At 47.1% G+C, this 20,424-nt stretch overlaps 1 protein-coding gene across 1 annotated transcript in view; it reads left to right on the top strand.

Moving 5' to 3' along the window:
* Positions 1 to 20,424, top strand: part of LOC119394462 (juxtaposed with another zinc finger protein 1) — a 35,501-nt gene that overhangs the window by 6,442 nt on the left and 8,635 nt on the right. The window contains exons 4-5 of the mRNA XM_037661763.2: positions 2,259 to 2,355; positions 8,681 to 8,809. Of these exons, the coding sequence (XP_037517691.1) occupies positions 2,259 to 2,355; positions 8,681 to 8,809 (226 nt within the window). The remainder of the gene's footprint in view (positions 1 to 2,258; positions 2,356 to 8,680; positions 8,810 to 20,424) is intronic.

The raw sequence follows: 20,424 nt of genomic DNA, 5'->3' as shown, positions 1-20,424 counted from the left end.
AAGTCTTTGCGTCTGTGCACTGATGTGAAGGTGTGCTTTTGAGTTGGTGAGCTGCATTAGTAAAGTAAATCATCCTTTTTATTCAAGGAGCATGTCTGCGCTCCATCTGGTAGAGTTGAAGAGTTACACAGGTCATGAAAGGGAAAATGGACCACCACTCCATTTGTAACACGAAGCTATAGTAATGCAAAGCTATTGGTAAGTTGACCATTGACAGCATCGATAGTATTTTTAAAACTGTCGATAGTGCAATCAATAGTACCATTAGTAGTATTATGTCCAATAATACTATTGATAGTGCTGTGAATGATTGTGATGTCGTTGGCCGGCGATAGTGCCAAAACATTTGCGATACCCTACTATCAGCAATACTCAGTTCGCTTAATTTATGAGCAATTTTTTGGTGAAATAAATTAATTATTTACACTGTGAAAATACCGAAATATGCACATCAGTAAACTCATATTCACAAGTAACCAGTTACACCTTACAATTAACAAACTTAGTTCGTGATATTTTTATTTTGAAATCACAAAATGCAAAATAAATTAGAAGCAGCGCAGTTCTACCACATGTAACTGCTTCATTTCCAATAAAGCTGTACAGTTCACTTATTTAGCATACATCAGCCAAGCATCACTGGTGAAGGAATGAGAGCATTTCTTGACATTAGCATGCTCCACCATATACAGTAGAACCCCGCTGTTACGTTCCTCACTGCTGCGTTTTCCCGGCTGTTACGTCGTTTTCCGCCGGTCCCGGCATAGCTCCCATAGGATACAATGTATTGGGAACCCCGCTGTTACGTCGTAACTGTCGGACCGTTCCCGTATGATACGTCGCGAAGTGCGCCCGGAGCCGACCGAGTGACTACCAAAGAGAGCGGCCATGGTGCATTTTCACGCAGCTTTGCCTCGTTTGACCGTAATATTAGCCGCATGAGAGGCGCAAGCAACAGAATCTTTCAATTGATGCAAACAAAAGCATGGCCTTCGAGATTCAAATTGCAAAGATGGCGTCTGTGACGTAACTGCTCGCGAAAGCAATGCCTTCGAGATTGGCATTTACTATTGACAAAAGCATAGCCTCTGAGATTTGCATTGCACAAACATGGCGTGTATGACGTAATTGCTTGCGAAAGCAAGGCCTTCGAGATTGGCATTCACTTCTGCCATCGCGTTGGCGTAGACTCATCATCATCGTTATTTGTCGGAGAACGGGAGGAGTTCGAGCTGGTTGGAGCTCGCATGGTCGTGCGTGCGGTTCGCGGTCGGACTCGCCGCGCCGGTCGTGATTGCGTGTGCTTAGTTCTTTCATGCCTACAGCTGTTGGTGTTAAAAAAATCACATACGTTGATTACATTTCTGTGGATAAGGCCGTCCTAAGCTCCGCGTTTCTATCCGTCGACTAGATCGCGGCTGAGCGCGCCAATTTTCGTGCTGCTCGTAAGAATTGAAATAAAATTCTGTACCACTAAATATTTTGCCGTTTTTCCTGTTTTTCGGCTCTTACGTTTCCCGTCTCTTACGTTTATTTCCTATGGTCCCTTCAAAAACGTATCAGCGGGGTTCTACTGTACAAGGCATTCAGGGGAACCAAGCTTATGCTGCAATTAGTTCGTGCAGTTGATTTTATACTATCGATAGTACTATAGAATTTACTATCAATAGCGCTGTTGATAGTTTTCTTTACCATCGATATTTCTATTGTGACTCGGCCATCGATAGTATCGATAGTACCATTGATGGTTCTGCATCACTGCAAAGCTACCACAAAGTCTATACGGATTTCTCGGAAAGAAAAGGTTCCTAGTTGACGGGAAATTCATCCTGGTTTGGTGTTCGATCCCGGGACCAGTGCCTTTCCAGGGCAATTGCTTTATCAATTGAGCTAACCAGGAGGCTAAGAAGCTGTATTGCGAGGGCGAAATAATCTGCAACTCAAAGCACACATACACTGAATATGGAAAAGCAGTTCTCCAGAATCGCAGCTACTGGTATTTCGGCTTTTCGGCTATTCTTGCACATTGCATTGGGAGGGCTTTGAATTTTGTATTGTGCTAGTTAGTACACAGGAGTTTATTGGTGAGCGAGCTGCTAGTGTGCTCTCGTGGTACCACCTGACGCCTGCAGCTAAAAGGGCATCGCTCATCAGCTGCCTCAATTGTGATTGGCTCCCAGGGATGATCATGTGCAGAAACACTTCAGAAAACAGCCACGGGTATCGTCGTTCTTAATCACCAAAATATTCTCCTGCAGGGAGTGAGATGGATGAAGAGGAGATGAGTAGCGAATCCGACGACAGCAACGACTCGTGGACTACGCAGAACGAGTTCATTTCGGAGTTCATAATGAGGTGTGTTCTCTGCTGATTACTTTTTTTTATCGCTTATTGTTTGTCGTGTTGCTGCTTTTGCTTGTGCGAGATGTAATACCTCCCATGATGGCACACTCACTGTGGTATATTCTGCTTATGCATGTGAGGTTGTGGGTTTGAGTTCCGTACGCGTGCTGTGCTTTGGGTGCGCATTAAGAAACTGCAGCGGGTGTTTGAGCACTTTTACTGCAGCATTTCTCATTGTCTTTGGGTTGCTTGATGTTAAGCTTACCTAATAAGCGAATTGAAAGAAAAATCATGGTTGATTCCTTTTATAGGAATCATTTATAATATGAATGTGAAATTTTCTTTGTAGAAGTATTTGCAGCTTTGTTGGATGTTAAGAAATACAATTTGCACAGTTTGTATTACTGTTGGGCCAGCTTAATAGCTTTTGATGTAGACGTGCCCATGTTGGCACCTAGTCCCACCTCCATTCCAACGACTAAGGTTGACGACCATCAGCAACACCTCACGGTAGCTGAAGTAATTGAAGTATCAGCTGGACATGGCAGTTGGTAAATGCCACAACCACTGGAGTTGGCAAATTGTACACATGAAGTTAAAGGGGTGGTTAATTAATATTCTTAACATTAAGGCCCAAGCAAAAACTATTTGTTGAATTTAATTGAAATTTTGCGCACTTACCTAACAACAGTAGGCAACAACATCTGGCAATTTTCATAGAGTTACAACTATTGCTTCAAAAGTTATGATACTGTATTTCAGAAAGTACGCTGGGGTCTTGCGATAGCAATGCAAGCTGGCTCGGCACAAGAATAGCAAGCATGCTTAGCCCTTGCCATACTAATACCAAAGTTGTTTTGGCACATGCAACTTGTCAAAGGAGCGACACATCATGCAAAGCGTTGTACCATACTTTTTGCAGCATCATTTCTATTTATCACAGACAGTGCACTTCAACCGTTTTTCAATCATCTTGTGAAAATGCCCATATGGATGGAGGGGACTGGCAGGCACATTGGACACGGAAGACCTCTTGATAGTTCTATTGTGTACATGGCACAGGTAGTGTCTTGCAAGTAGGCAGGTGAATGAACGCAGTCGACGCATAGAGGGCCTGCTAACCTCCAGTAGGTTGGCAGATCCTCTATGCATTCAGTGCAGCAGTGTTGATGATCTGTGTAAATAGGGCCTTCCATCACTTTTTCTCAAGAATGAAAATTCTGTAGTTATACGCAGCTTGATCGTGGAGGTGAATCTCTCCCATGCCAATTTTCTCTAGCTGCTGACGATGTTTCGTGATGGCAGTACGTCTTTCTTTTGAGTTGATGATAATCTGCTTACAGAGCGTAGTAGCTCGACTGTGTCATAGTTCATCGCCATAGCAACTATGCTATTCTCTTTGCCCTTTACGAAAAGAAACTCGTTTCCCGGATCAAAACAGAAGCAGTCTTTCCAATTTCTTTCGTTCCATCAGGCAGAAGGCATTTATTCCCACAGCCGCCTTCCCCCTCCTCCTGAGCCGTTTCGGAGTGACAATTACTTCACCAAGAGGCTCTCGTATATCCCTGCCGGCATCTGTTGCAGTCTCCTGTGTCTTAAACGACCGTAAAAACGGCATTCTTCCGAAGAAAACACTTGGTTCGATCTCTGGGGCAACCTACAACGCAATGCCCATGTAAGCTCTCACAAAGGCCCAGTGTACTACGAAAAGTACACCAACATTTGATTACCCCTCAGAGAAAAACTGTGCACTACAGCTGATTCTTGCGCTTCGCCGCAATTATATTGTTCATTCTGAAGCACAATCAATCTGTTTTTTTCAATATATAAAGTGTGAAACCTTAAATTAATTGAGAAAACGTAGTAGTCGTCACATGCGTTCGACGGGCACTCGTTTTCCAAAAGTTTAACAACTCGTAGCACATAAAAAATTGACATGAGTCAATATGTTCGGTTAGGAGTGTCTTGCTGCAACGTTTAGCGTCAAAAATGCTAATCAGAAAAATTAGGATATTGTATAGTGTATTTTCTATTCCAAAAAAATGAAGTGTACTTTGTAAAGTATGCTGGGCGCTAATGGGTTAACCCATTAGCGCCCATGAGTCGGAACTCCGGTTCTGTGATCGACGCCTCGGCGAAAGTATTACTCTTGCCAATTTTCCTTTGTTACGTCTTTATGTGCCCTTTTACTGAAGGCATATTTGTGACAAAAATGATGTCATTCAATTCCTCATGGAGCCTAATGTAAAACAGATTTGACTTAAATTGTTAGTTTAGCCACACCAAAACTTTTAGGGGTGAAAATGTGGAGCTGCCAGCCTGAGATCTCTGCTTTGTGCCCTCAGTGGTTAAATATTAAAGGAAATCGTAACAGATCTTCAACAGCAAAGTAGACTAAATGTACGGGGTGTTCTTTTTTTTTTTAGACATCACAAACTTATCTTAAAAACCTTATGATAGTCGGGTTTCTGCCGTTGCTGCACACAAACTCTCTGTCCAGGCAGAAATACTTTGCCTCAGCTAAGGTGACATTGATGTTAATAATTAACCAAAACTCGTTGATTAACATTTAAGGCAAAAGCCTTAGATGCCTCATCAAACACGAAAATTGATCATAGGTGTCCTGTGATGTCGGGGACAACACGAGTGATGCAAAAAATCATCATCACGTGAGGTCACCATATGACGTCATCATGATGTCAGATTACCAAAATTGGTGACGTCGTCATGACGTCATGTTACGTAACGTCCCACGATGACATCACCACATGACATCATAGCTTGGTCAAGGGAGGGCCAATCACGGAGGCAGTGCAAAACCACATTGTGTCCAGAAAGCTTTCGGAGGGTGGCGGGCGGGTCAGGATCAGTGCATTGACTGAGAAGAAAAAGATGGCTTTCGTCTTCGAGCTGTCTTAGGTGAATGCATAAAGGACCCTGTGATACTTTTTTAGTTGTCTATGTTCCAAACTTATAGTCCGTGAAAACTTATGGCGTACCCATTTTTCGTAAATCACAAAAGTTTCACGTAATTTGAGTTATTCAACATCGAGATTTAATAGCAATATTGAAACTGACCGCACCCAGTGAGCAGGAAACGTGGCCACTCTGTTACGTCAGAACGGAACATCTCGTGACAAGGAAGTCACAATATCCGAATTGAGGTGCATCGAAGCAGAACCTGGTTAAGACAAGCAGCAAGTAAGCATCCAATATACGCAAGTAGATCACTTATCCTTTGCATGTGGCGGGTGACGCTCGTCTGTTTTTTAATCTATGAACAGGCACAAAAAAAACTTTCACCTGTCTGCGAGAATAAGTGCCGCAGTGGCTGCCTCTGAGTTTTATGCTGTATAGAGAAAGGAAAGGTGAATATTCCAGTTTTGCACACAGGAGGAAAGAAAAAGATAAGCACCAAACATAACATGCAAATTTAAGGTGATCTGCTGATGCAAGTGAGATGGCTTGCCGCTTTCCACGACAAAATACAGCTGCGATGAGGCTTCATTCAAAATTTGTCACTTCTTCGTCACAGGATCTTCCGGTATTATGTAACATTGGCTGCGTTTCCTGCACATCGGGTGTGGCCAGTTTCGATATCAACCTTAAAATTCAATGTTGAGTGCCTCAAATTACGTGCAACTTTTGTGTTGTCTACGAAATGGCTATGCCATAAATTGTCACAGACTACAACTTCCTAATATAAACAACTGCCCTAAAGTCAGTAATAAAAAGTTAGTTTATAAATTGTTAATTAGCCACTTTAATGTCATTTTAGCTGCGGCAAAGTATTTCCACCTCCAGCTAGCAATTGTACGCAAAAATGACAGAAGCCTGACTGTCATAGGTCTTCTGTTAAAAATCTGCATTGTCTAAAAAAAAAAACACCCTGTATAGTAATAAATCTTGCTGGCAAATTAAACATGTTGCTACTTCCATGCACTTGAGATAATTAGAATAAAAGTTCTTGATTGGTGCATAAATTGTCAGCACAAAAACAATTAAGAGCATCTCTGTGTATCCGTATGCACAAATGGAATGAAGTTTGGTAAAACACTATTTGTGCAGCTATTTTCTTTATAGTACCGTATATTGCCGATTATAAGTCGACCCCCCAACTTGCAACCCCTTGTAGGGGAAAAAAAGTAAAAAGTTGACTCCGAACACAGCCTCATACTGCGGCCATAGCTCACCACTAAGTTTTTCAGAAGAGGGAGTGATGCAAAGAAACGTTTATTTGCCCGTGAAACATTGCTTACAACTCGTCGTCGCTTGAGAGAAGGACGCAGTCACGGACATTGCCATCGTGTGAGCCACTGCTGCTACTCGCCGTCGGAACGGGTGCCGGTGGTCGTGAACCCAATCTCGAACTGCCTTCTCAACGGCAGGCTATCGTCCAGATTTCAGTCCGTGAAAGGAACGGCGTGTAGCAGCGCACGCGAAGATCTTGGTCCTTTGTTTTCTCCATTCCCTCACGCACTTTTCCGACACATCAAACTTGCGCCCTGCTTCAACGTTGCTTTCCGACTCTGCGTAGAGGATCGCTTGCCTCTTGAAAGCAGCGCTGTACCGTTGCCGGCGTAGCAGTGGCATTTTGGCGTCCATTTGGCAGCGTCGCAAATCGCGCACACCACTGCTCGCAAGCGAAGCGAAATGCAGAAATGGCGAACAGGCGTGAGCGCAAAAAGACGCGAAGACGCTTGTGGGCGCACGTGACTGGTCATGTGGTTTAGTTCCCCGCGAAGTGTTGCCAGCCCACACGGACGCCGATGGTTTGTCAATGAATCGTTTCTATTGTATGAAAAGAAAACTGCAGGGCGCATCGCAAGGTAAATTCCTCTTTATTGATAGAGCGCCGTTCACCCTCTATGAAAGGTTTGAAATGGTGCTTTCGAGACCGTGTTTCCCAAGCAGTTCGCATTAATGCCGCGCAGTGGGGATTCATAAAGGAGTACTGACATGAATTTTAAAATTTTTCGGGTTGTTGCTCTAAATGAAAGCACGGGTGTCGAGAACCCTATATGCATTGCATATAATTTTAATACCGCTTCTTTCAACCAGCAGTTTCGGTTTCGGTTTCGAGAGGGCGGCTTCATAGTGACGTGTCAAGTCTGCCCGTGACGTCACGGGCAGACTGCAACCCACGAAATATGCACCTGCTGTCCTTTGCTGTCAGTCGAATGTGGTTCATGATGAGTGAACTGTCGTCCAGTGCCTCCGACAGCGATTTCTGTGATTTAGGCTGCATGCAGAACCCAGACCTCGCAAACCAAGTGAGCTGACTTGAAACGTCATAGGGCTCTCCATGCGGTGAAGCTGCCTTGCAGATGCTGGGAGATGAAAACTTTAAAATCAAACTTAAATATTTAGACGTGTTTCCCGGATGCGGTGTGGGGAGAGCGTTAACACTACATGCCAAGGAAACCAAAAACGTCCGTTTTGCTGCACTTCAAAATCGTGTCAGTACTCCTTTAAATGCGCTCCGTAGTTTCACCTTGCGCGGTTTCGCTATAGTCGCAACCGTCGTGGCAGATCACAAAAATGTCCGGCTCCGGAAGCGGCGCGCGTGCATTGGAAGATAGCTGTTGCCGTGACTCCGCTGCCTCTGCGGATGATGTTATCGATGCGTCGAATAGCAGGAAATCCGAGGATGACGACCTTTCGTCGGACCCCACAGATAAGTCAACCTTACGATTCCATGTATAGCTCGACTCCCGACTATAGGTCGACCCCCGAACTTTGGAAGGTCATTTTATGAAAAAAATGTCGACTTATAATCGACAATATACGGTATTAAGCAAGTGGCCATGATGCAATTAACCGTATATTGGTTGGTGAGGACAATCATCTCTTCAGACTGCGCTATGATTCAAAGCTGTGTCGCAAAAAGGACTATTTAAAAGATTATGCATGGAAGTGTAATTTGTCTGAATGAAAGTGGTTATGCAAATAACATTATTTTTTTCACATATCAACAGTATTTTACTGTGCACAACGTTAAGAACATAAAAATCATTGTGATTAGCGCAACAAGACAGGAGGAACAGAAGAGCACAGGTGCAAGCTAACAACTGATTTTATTGAAGGCAGATCCACAGGTTTATATATCAACAGCTGCGCAAGCATTGCCGTGAATCCCCTCGTATTGCCGTGAAGCCACCTTCCTCGCATTACTTTGTGGTCACCTTGCACACCGAAGTTCACATGTGACCCACCTCCCGACTCTAGCTCTGAACTTTGTGCATATCTTGTGCAGGTTATACACGAGGAAATATGATAACTTTGGCAACCTTATGCAAATCAGCATGTTTTTTTTTGTGTGTGTGCGCATGGACAGGATGATGAGCAGCGCGGGATCGACGGAAGAGAAGCCGTTTGCTTGCCCTGTTCCGGGATGCAAGAAGCGCTACAAGAATGTCAACGGCATCAAGTACCACGCAAAGAATGGGCACAAGAAGGAAGCCAAGTATGCCTTACTTTGTCTCATTGTAACTAAAGCGACAGCGATGCCTTGTTGAATACATTGGTACAGGGGTGCATGCAAGACTAAGGAAACACTTTTCTTAAATCAGAGTTGTGCATCAGTTAATGGGACAGGATAGCCATCTCCTCAATAAACACCTTGTAAAGTACATTAACTTCAATAACTTTAAGATTACTCAGAACCATGATAATGCAAAGGCGTCATCTTCGGTGCCGGCAAAACTGTGTGGAGGTTGAATGGAGGGTCATGAACTACCCCACGGGTTTTGTGTGAAAACATCCTGCAGACAGCAGACGCTGCTGTGAACATCTCAGCCAAATCTTGTAGTCGTGCGTAGCTAGGAGAGCTTACAAGCGGAGCACTAAGTTACAATTTTTTCAGACACTCTCTTTTTATACAGAGGCCCGTGCTCGCTCGCTTCGGAGCTGCCAGCGCCCGCTGTTTGACGTCGAACAGCAGGTAGCATGCTGTTGGCCAATAGCCTACATAAATCTAGAGCAGCGTTTTGATCAGATGTGCTTCTTGCCATGGGGTGCCACCACATGCCAGCGCTGCGCTCCATAGTCTGGATTGTGGAAAATGTGGATGGATGGTCTTCAATGATCCCAATGATCAGGCTGTGTCAATACAGGGCCAAGAAATACCAGGAAGTACCTCAGAGTATGGGTAAATGAGGGTGACAGGTACATGGAGGTACAGGAAAAAGCCTCGGCAGCAAAGGAAAAGAGGAATACTGCAGTAATGAAACACAGAGCGTTGTGGGGATACAACAATAAATTGTGGAAAAAATAAGGACATTCTGTCGAAACTGGGCAGTGAATTTTTTTTTTTCTGTAGTAAGATCAGTTTAATCGAAGTAGACAAGGCATTAGGCCAACATGAAAAGAAAAAGGAAAAAGTTTTTCTTTTTCTGTCGAGCCTGATGGCACACGTCACCACCCCATTATAAAGGGGACGCTGATAGCATCCATCCTTCCATGCTAACATTACACGCTCGCTCACGTGCTTGGGAATCTGAACAGAAAGAGCGATCGTGTTTCATCACATGCGCTCGGGATCATGACACACGCTGATGTAACTTCTTTCCCCTTTGCCACCCCTCCTTGCTTAGCTTCCAGCACGCTCGTCAGGACGAGAGATGAGAGAAAGCGCGTGACAAAACTCTGTAACTCTGCTCGTTCTTGACGAATTCAAGAAATTGTTGCGCCAGTCAATTCGTGAGGCAATAAACTCCAATACTGAGGTCATTCAATATTTGCTTGAAAAAGCTGTTCATGACCCCTTTAAAGGGATGCTGAAGTGGTTTTACAATTCGGTAAAACTTTGTTGTTAACAAGGACCAACATTATTGTCAACGATGGCGTAATTTTTTTCGCTGTTGTGGCAGCAGGAGCTTTAAAATACGCGAAAGAAAAGTTCGTCTTGCTCCACCCATGCGAACGCGCCGAAAGTGTGGGCGTGACCGGAACTACGTCATCGTCGGTAGTTTTGGCCACGGTGGTAGAATAACAGGTGGCCCGACGCGCCGCTCCGCCAATGCGCCGCGCGTGTCACGGAGGTGCTCGAGTTGTCGCCGCTTTTCCTCAAGGTGGCAGCAGGTATACTCTGGGCCAATATCTCCACTCCGACGCATTTGAAAGCATGTGGCCAGTGTGCGTCGCGAGCATTTAAACTGCAATTTACATCTTTAACTTTTGAGAAAGAGATCCGAGGTGTATTTATTACACCAGAGAGGCCTAGAGCAACACTGAAGAGTTGCCGTCGCTTAGAACGGACGCGCCACTAATGAAAGCATGCAACGCAACCAGCGTTGTTGCTAACTCTTCCTTTCTGCTTGGTCATCTTCGATAAATGCGGAGGCATCCGTGGGTGGAAGCGTCCGAAGAGCAAGAGCGTCCCTATGTGACGCAACCAGCGTCGCAAAGTCGCAATCAGCCTTCAAGTCATGATCACGGCCAGATCACTGTGGTCGTGATTAGGTGATCCCACGGCTTGAGATCCGCTCTGATGCGTCGCGTTTGTTGCGCTCTGTCAAACCAACGTGCGCGACCGCATTGGTGTTTCCGCTCACTTTGTAAGCTGGAACCACGGCTGAAACCACGGTGGCTCGATCTGTGTCACTGATGCGGCGGCCACCATGGGACGAAAATGCTTTGCTCCAAATTGCAAATCTGGCTACAAAAAGTGCAAAGAAAAGCTGTGTCTTTTCTCCGCGCCGAAAGACGAAAAGCGACTGCAGTTGTGGAGAAATGCAATTCCATGGAAAGACCGCCAGCTACAGTCCTCCAACATATATACGTTATGGTGAAAACCAAATGCTTTTTTTTATTCTGTACACTCTCCGGTAGGAATTTTCACGCTTTGGAAAAAAAAAATACGCGCACGTCTCTTGCAATCGGCACCCTGTGACAGTCATATCGGGACTACCCGCGTCGATTAAAAAATTTTAAGCTTCATAAAGCCTGGCGCTCTTAATTTTGCGGTCTGAGCTGGCAGACAGCCACTACAAGCTAGTAAAAGCACAAACAGCCGTTTAAAGCTACAAAATTAGCTAGAGAAACCGGTTTTTACAGCCCAGCGAGAGCTTGCGGTGCGCGTTTTTCGGCCCCAAAACTCGTCGCGTACCTAGCGGCGGCCGCGAGCAACTCGAGCAGTACGGCGACGCGCTCACGGCGCTTGATGGGCCACCTGTTTTATTCTACCACCGTGGTTTTGGCGGAGCCGTGGCCTCTGTGACTACTTCTGGCTGCGCGCGTTGGTGGAACTGATCGCGAAGGCCATGCTTTTACAGAGGTGATGGCGCCGATGACGCGGCACACCGAAGTTGACGTCAACGCTTTCGCTCAGCAGTTCAAGAAGCCCTGCGGCTGCAGCCGCTGTTTTTTTTGCCAAGACATGCCATTTGCGTTCACTTCTGTGAACTCTTACATTGGTGTTCGTATTCAGCAAGGATCAAACTATGATTAAACATTCCCAAGTCATTTTTTTAAAAAGGTGCTTCAGCTTCCCTTTAAGTGTGCTTCTGCTGTCCACTTTTGTGCTCTAGGTCACTGCTTTAGCAAGAAATGAGAAACAGGCCTCATTTTCGATGGAGGCGAAAATGCTTGAGGCCCGTGTACTTAAATCTAGGTGCACGTTAAAAAAAACCCCAGGCGGTCGAAATTTCCGGAGCCCTCCGCTATGGTGTCTCTCATAATCATATCGTGGTTTTGGGACATTAAACCCCAACAATTATTATTAAGAAATGAGAAACACCTCTGAAGCGCATTTTGAATATTGCGAGTTGACAGGTAAATTGAGGATGCAGCATAAATGGGCCAAACAGTTGCACAATGCTACGTTTCTGCCTCCCAGTTTAAGCGGAGGGGAGGGAGGTTTTGCAAGAAATATAAGGAGATGGTTGCCGTCTACACATGCTCAATGTGTTGTCTAAGGCATCTAAGTAAAACAAAGTCGGTGTTTCATGTTCGTGACATAGTACCAGCTGATGATGTGCAGCAGCTTGAAAAGTTGCTGCACGTATGAGCTGTCTTTAGTCTTGAGTGGTGTATTCCCAAAGAATGTTAAAAGAATTTTGCATATCTCATGCATGGTGAGCATCGGTGTACAGTAGTGACGGATTCAAATGCGACATAAAATTTTTTAGTATAAGCACTGGTATGCACAATTGCTCGAGATAACCACATCATGTCGAGACGAATGTGGTCTCTGAAGATAATGTTGCCTCTGAACTATGCGTTCAAGTCGAAATTACGCAGATATGACCCGAACTGGTGACGGTGGAAAAAAAAATGCACGTTACTTAGCTCTAAATTACCCCTTTTCAATCCATGAGTGCTGTACATGAGGCTTTCACGAGCCAGCAAGGGAAGTGACACATTATGATGAGAGGCTTGCTGTACAGTTTGATGAGGATTTGCGGTGGTAAACTTCTGGAAACAAGACTGTTCAACGTTGCAGTGTGTTTAATCTCAAGAAATGACGGGCTTCTAGTGTTTTTCTTCCAATTTCATGAGCACTTCTGAGCTCAGTGGTGATGACAGCAGTAACTTAGCGTCGAAGCTTGGGCTTGTTGGCGAAACATTGGAGGGAACACAGAAGACGGGTAGAAGGAAGGCGACGCGCACACAGTGCTGACTTACAACACTTTATTCACAGGATGGAAAGGATGAACCAGGCCCGTAGCCAGGAATTTTTTTCGGGGGGGAGGGGGGGGCACTTTAGTAAAAAAACATGCCAGAGTGCCGAGGTACGATGAGACGTGCAGTGAATTACAGTGACAAATACGTCTCGTGAGTTATTTTCCTTGTAACGCTTACTCACGCTCCTCTGCCTCTCTGACATTGTGCATTCTAGTGTTTTTCTTCCAATTTCATGAGCACTTCTGAGCTCAGTGGTGATGACAGCAGTAACTTAGCGTCGAAGCTTGGGCTTGTTGGCGAAACATTGGAGGGAACACAGAAGACGGGTAGAAGGAAGGCGACGCGCACACAGTGCTGACTTACAACACTTTATTCACAGGATGGAAAGGATGAACCAGGCCCGTAGCCAGGAATTTTTTTCGGGGGGGAGGGGGGGGCACTTGATGAAAACCTTGACTTTTTGAGAAAAACGCTTATTTTTATTACAGTTGAACCCCTTTATAAGAGACACTGATATAAGAGACACCAGTGTGCTACATGAAAGTAAGGGTTGATAGGAAAATGCATCACTTAGTACCCTGCTTATAAGAGACACCTCATATAACAGGCAAGAATTTCTCCCCCATGCGTGCCTCTTATAAAGGGGTTCAACTGTATTTATTTTAGGTAAAAACACCTACTTCACTAAAATTTCCGGGGGGGGGGGGGGGGGGTAGGGATCGCCCCCCTGGCTACGGCCTCGGATGAACATATTGTGAGACAACGTTTAGGACGCTCAAGACACTTCTTTATTGTGTCGAGTATGAGCCCCACAACCCAAACCCAAGCTGTGATGATGAGTATGTACATATGAGAAGATGAAGCGCATAAACAATGCTCACACTAATTTTCCCCGCGCGCGCGAGCGGCCGGCCCGGCCGCGATTCAGACGGGAACGGTACGGCGAACGAAGGGCTTGAGGCGCGAAACGTGAACTACCTCAGATGCACGGTAGCGATGGTCCGAAGAAACCTCGATGGGAGTGACAAGGTAGTTAACTGGGGATGTTTGTTCACGGACAACGTATGGTCCAAGAAAGTGCGATTGAAACTTGGCACACAATCCGGGAGTACGAACGGGCGTCCAAAGTAGTACTTCATCTCCAGGACGGAAGGTGACGTCGCGATGAAAGCTGTCATAGCGATGCTTGCGGTCTTGTTGACTGGCCTGTGTGTTGAGGCGAGCCCGCTGTCTACATTCATCCAGCCTAACGACGAAATGTTCCGGTGTAGTTGAAGGGGTTTTCGTCGTTACATTGAAGAAAGAGGCGTCGATGGTGAATGTCGGCGCGCGACCATAGACGAGGTAGAAAGGTGAATATCCGGTAGTCCGTTGGACAGAGGTGTTATGCGCAAACGTCACGAAGGGTAAGATTGTGTCCCAATTATCGTGGTTTGGTCCGATGTACATTGATATCATGTCTGTTAGAGTCCGATGGAATCGCTCTGTTAAACCATTTGTTTGAGGATGGTAGGCTGATGTCGTCTTATGAACTGTCCCACAAGTTTTAAGCACTTCCTGAAGAATTGTGGACAAAAAGGTCTTCCCGCGATCACTAAGCAGCACGCGAGGTGCACCATGACGCAAACACAATGGCTTCCAAAAAGAAGGCGGCCACGTCTGACGCAGAACTAGTGCGTAGAGGGGCGGTCTCTGCGTACCGTGTGAGGTGGTCGACCGCTGTCACAATCCACCGATGACCTGCTGGCGTTACGGGAAGTGGCCCGACTAGGTCTATTCCGATGATGGCAAATGGTGTTTCGGGACATGGGATAGATTGTAACAGGCCAGCAGGAGGTGAAGTTTGACGTTTCCGGCGTTGACAAAGTGCGCAAGAAGCGACATACTTGGCCACAAAGGTAGAAAGGCCAGGCCAGAAGAAACGGCTCCTAACGCGGTCGTATGTCTTCTGAAACCCCAAGTGGCCAGCAGATGGGTCATCGTGCAGTGCTTCGAGAACTTGTGCACGCAGTGAACGGGGAAGTACTGGCACCCACCGATGTCCATCGGTATTGTAAATATAGCGATGCAGCACGTTGTCTTCCAGCTTGAACCGCCTCAGCTGACGACGTAGTCTGGCATTAGGTGGAGAAGACGTGCCACTTAGGTATCCGATGACGCGGTTACAATAGGGGTCGTCACGTTGACACAAGGCAAACTGAGCGCAGCGGTTAGAAGATAACGACTCAGCAACTGCCAGCGGCGATAACGTGGGTGACGATGACGCCTCATGAGCACCTGGAGGGTGCGTGGCCGGAGATGAAAGTGGCAGAGGGCAGCGAGAGAGGGCGTCGGCATCCTGATGCTGTTTGCCCGACTTGTACACGTCAAAAGTGTACTCTTGCAAGCGAAGTATCCAGCGACCGAGGCGCCCAGACAAATTTTTGAGTGAGGACAACCAGCATAAAGCGTGATGGTCGGTAATCACAGTGAAGTGGCGTCCATAAAGGTACGGTCGGAATTTTTGTATGGCCCAAACTACAGCGAGACATTCCTGCTCTGTTATCGAGTAGTTCTGCTCGGCAGGTGTTAGTGCACGACTGGCATAAGCGACAACTCGCTCTTGTGAAGTGTCGTCGCGCTGTAGAAGGACAGCACCGATTCCATGGCCGCTTGCGTCTGTGTGCAGAAAAGTAGGCGCACTCTCGTCGAAGTGACGGAGGACGGGGTCTGATGTTAATGCACGTTTGAGGGCTTGGAATGCACACTCGCAGTCATCGGTCCAAGCGAAGGCTGTTCCTGACGTCAGAAGTTTGTGTAATGGCCCCGCAATGGCAGCAAAGTGACTGATGAAACGGCGGAAGTAAGACGCCAGGCCAAGGAAACTTCGCAAATGTTTCTGATTTTCTGGACGAGGGAAACGAATCACGGCAGCAATCTTGTCCGGGTCCGGTCGAACGCCATCTTTACTGACAAGGTGGCCCAGTACTTTAATGCTTTTGCTGGCGAAGTGGCACTTCTTTGTATTGAGCTGAAGTCCAGCGTTCGAAATACATGTTAAAACTTCGTCCAAACGCTCAAGGTGCTGAGGAAAAGTGGAGGAAAAAATAACGATGTCATCCAGATAACATAAACAGGTCCTCCACTTTAGGCCTCGTAAAACGGTGTCTATCATGCGCTCGAATGTTGCAGGAGCGTTGCATAATCCGAAGGGCATTACGTTGAACTCATAAAGCCCATCCGGCGTTGCAAAGGCTGTTTTGTCTTTGTCTGCTTCGTGCATAGGTATCTGCCAATACCCGGACCGGAGGTCGAGACTGGAGAAATACTCTGCGCCTTGAAGGGAATCGAGGGCATCGTCGATTCGTGGCAACGGATAGACGTCTTTTTTCGTGATCTTATTAAGGGCTCTGTAATCGACACAAAATCGTACAGAGCCGTCCTTTTTCCGGACCAACACCACAGGAGATGACCAAGAGCTGGACGAAGGGCGGATGACGTCGCGTTTGAGCATGTCCGCGACGTTGTCCTCGATGATTTGCCGTTCCGCCGAAGACACACGGTATGGGCGGCGGCGTACGATGGAGCTGCCGTCCGTTTCAATGCGGTGCTCTGCGACGGTAGTGCGGCCGAGGACCTTGGAATGTACGTCAAACGAAACGCTGTGCTTCTGAAGAATGGCTAAAAGGTCTCTCTTTTGGGCAGCAGTAAGGTGGGGATTGATGGTAGCATTTAAAGCAGCGCTCGCAGCCTTAGAATCAATTGAGGCAGACAAAGGTGGTGGTTCTGCGCGAAGAGAAACCAGCGAAAAAGGCTCGGTGTCAGCGAAGCAACTCACAGCAGTGCCTTGGGGCAGCATTACTGGCGAGGAAGTTGGGTTAAGCGCGGCGACCAACGCTTTACCGTCGTTAAACCGCACAAGACCAGGTGCGATAGTAAGCCCCGTAGGTTTGCAGCGACCAGATGGTGCGATGAACACGTCACCATTAACAAAGGTATCAGAAGCCAGCGTAATAATATTCTCGTCTCCCGGCGAAATACAACAATCAGCGGCTGTGACGAAACGCAAGCTGTGAGGAACGTCATCGGCGGAAAACTCTGTGTCTGTCATATGAATGACTCGCTGTTGACAAGATATGAAAGCTGATGCCGAAGAGAGGAAGTCCCAACCCAAGATGAGCGCGTGAGTGCACGAGGGCAGCACAAGAAACTGAATATGATGAAGGATGCCATCAATGGAAACCCGCACTGTACAAACACAGGAAGGCCGAATAAGAACTCCGTCAGCGCAGCGAAGGGGAGGGCCATTGTACGGCGTCTTCACTTTTCTCAAGCGGGAACACAAGTCTGCACTAATGACGGAAAGCGATGCGCCTGTGTCCACCAGTGCCTCAGTCCGTACACCTTCAACGTACACCAACAATATATTTGACGGGCGGTGCGGAGGAGTTTCATATAGTGCGAACGATGCAGCTTTCCCTCCCGAAGCTGCACTATTTAGTTTTCCAGTCGATGATCAGGAGTCGAAGTAGCAGGCCGAAGTGGGGAAGAGGAGCGCCGCATCGGTGAAGGCGAGCGACGACGCGGGAATCGGGAACTACCAACTGAGCCGAAGTTCTGCGGAGACTGTGATCGACGTGGGCTGTTCTGGTATGGGCGACGATATTGCGGTCCAGTGGTGTAAAACTCATCCCGTTCAAAGTCCTCGTAGCCTCGTCTTTCGTCTTGCTGACGGCGTCGGCAAAACCTTGCAATATGGCCACGGATGCCGCAATAGAAGCAGATCGGCCGAGGAGTGCGCCAGGCGTTGTAAGGCTGGACCGGCGCTCGTGGGGTGAGGGAGTTGAGCGAACCATGCACTCCAGGCGCCTCTAGTGGTGTCTGCTGGGGCGGTGGTGTCATAGCAGCAATCTGAGCATATGTTGGCGTTGGCACAGGATGCGGGCTCGGGACTTGCGTGCCGGTCATGGAAGCCAGTTCCTCCCTCACGACTTCACGTAGATTGGCACCAGGTGGCGTCGTGCGAACCTCAAGATGGCACGGCGAAGCTTGTGCATGAAGTTCCTCTCGGATGATCGAGCGGATCAATGCACGCAGCTCTATGTCATTGCTTGGCCTCAGGTCTGACATGTCAGGTTGCAAGCGTGCGGTCTGAAGCTCATCGAGGCGCTGACAGGTAGCGACAATATCGGCTACGGTCGTGGGGTTCTGCACTACGAGCGCATTGAAAGCCACAGTCCCTATACCTTTGAGCAGGTGGCGCACACGGTCGTTCTCCGCCATTGAGCTGTCGACGCGACGGCAGAGGGCGAGTACGTCTTCTATGTAAGAAGTGTATGACTCTCCCGTGTGTTGAACACGCCCAGCAAGCCTCTTCTTCGCGATATCTGAGCGCACAGACGGGTTGGCAAATATCTGGCGTAGCTGAAGCGTAAAAGAGGTCCAATTCGGAAAATCTGTCGCATGGTTGAAGAACCATGTCTTTGCGACGCCGGTTAGGTAAAACGCAACGTGGGTGAGTTTGCCAGGCTCATCCCAGTGGTTGATTGCACTCACGCGGTCATACTCCTCCAGCCAGTCTTCAACGTCTTCACCACGAAGCCCAGCGAACATTGGTGGATCTTTTTGAGGGCTCGTGACCAGCCAAGAAGGGGTTGCCGCCGGGGCGTGCGTAGGGGTTGCTGCCGTGCTGGGCTGCTCGTGTTGCGACATCGTCGAACTCAGGTGGTGTAAGCGGCGTCCCGAACGGAGCTCCAGGGATGTGTTCTAGGTAAAGCTGGAGATGGTCGGTTAGCGTGAGAGGATCCAGGGACCGGACAGCACTCTCCACCACTTGTGAGACAACGTTTAGGACGCTCAAGACACTTCTTTATTGTGTCGAGTATGAGCCCCACAACCCAAACCCAAGCTGTGATGATGAGTATGTACATATGAGAAGATGAAGCGCATAAACAATGCTCACAATATATACATGCGCCACAACCAGGAAAATGACGAATAAGTTTTTTTCTTGATGTTGTGCATAGTACAAGCAACACTGTGCACAACGATGCACAGTGGTTTGCTGGTTTCGGTGGCCGTAGATATAAGTGTGAGCTGTTTGGCTTGACAGTAACACCACCAAGCAGCCATAGTCAATAAAGTCCAAGAGTCTTCACAAAGAAGGCTTCACGTTAACCCTTTAAAGGGCCAATAAACAGGCTCAGATTTTTTTTTTACACCCCCCAAACAAGCTCACCAATTTGTACAGTAGACTGTGGCGATCACATTTTCCGAATACTATTACGGCACTGCGTACCGCGCAGACCCTCCATTTCGAAAAACAATTCCCGCGCCGCTTTCCTTCGCCTGACCAATCCCCCTCGTACACGCAGTGACGCAAACTTGCCCATAAGCAACTTGATGTGCCACTGAGCTCGTCGACTGGTATAAACCAAGTCTCAACAAGTTAACGTTGGTTCCTGTTCCCACCCACCACTACGCAACTGCACCTTGTTTCTTGGCCCTGAGGTGATGCAGTTTTGGCCATGCAGTTGTCGGGTTGTCGCGCGTATAATTCCTCGCACTGCATAGCACCTGCACGCACTTTGCCTTCGACATGATCAACACGTGGAGGAAGCATTGTTCATTTGTCGGCCGGCAAATCGAGCGGAGAGAGGGGGGAATCTCCGGTAGCTCGGACAGGTTGCACTTGCTTGGTTTTCCCATCGCACGCGCGGCAAGCGGGGTTCTCCGTGGTTTTCTCACGCGCCCCTTTGTCGTCTTGGAAAGCAAGCACGCATTCCTGCTGCATTGCGAACTGTCACAAAGGTTTAAAGGTACCGAAGAGCCGAAAACTGCTCGTCAAGTTAGGAAGCACGTGCGACAACGTAAACAATAAACAACCAGGAGCCGCAGCAAGCTCGCCGATGACTTCACTCGCTGACGTGGCGTCATGTTGCCGAAGTGGGTGTAGTCACGACGATGGGCTACGCCTTCCCCCCCCCTGTGTTGAGGCCATGCAAAAATTTAAAACCAGCTGAAATGGATGTTCTAGCCCCTGTAGTTTCCTTATTATAGCACATACTCACAAAATTATTGCGGCGGCATGTTTGCAAAAGTGCGCATATGTCTCTTTATTACAATTTTTGGGCCTCGGGGTTGTTTACTGACCCTTAAGGTTCGGATTTTTTTTCCATATGCGATCCCCCAGGGTCGTCTTTTTTTTTATTGCTGATTTAAATTGTTCAGGCGAATATATTTAAAAAAAATTGTTATAATATTTTTAGGGGGACAATAAAATGGACAAAAAAAATCGTTTGTGTTGTTACATACACATGGTTTATTTATGATTAACAACAAGAGAAATTCTAAAAAAAGCTTATACGACTGTTAAATAATCATGCATTGTAATAAACATAATTCACTGACATACAAAAATAAGTGCACCAGAGTACACCGCCCGACTCGCAGCAGAGCAACCAGTGTGCACTGCTA

This window comes from Rhipicephalus sanguineus, chromosome 5 (genome assembly GCF_013339695.2).
Source record: "Rhipicephalus sanguineus isolate Rsan-2018 chromosome 5, BIME_Rsan_1.4, whole genome shotgun sequence".
In the NCBI taxonomy this organism is placed as follows: Eukaryota; Metazoa; Arthropoda; class Arachnida; order Ixodida; family Ixodidae; genus Rhipicephalus; species Rhipicephalus sanguineus.
This window is presented reverse-complemented; position numbering and strand designations above follow the sequence as displayed.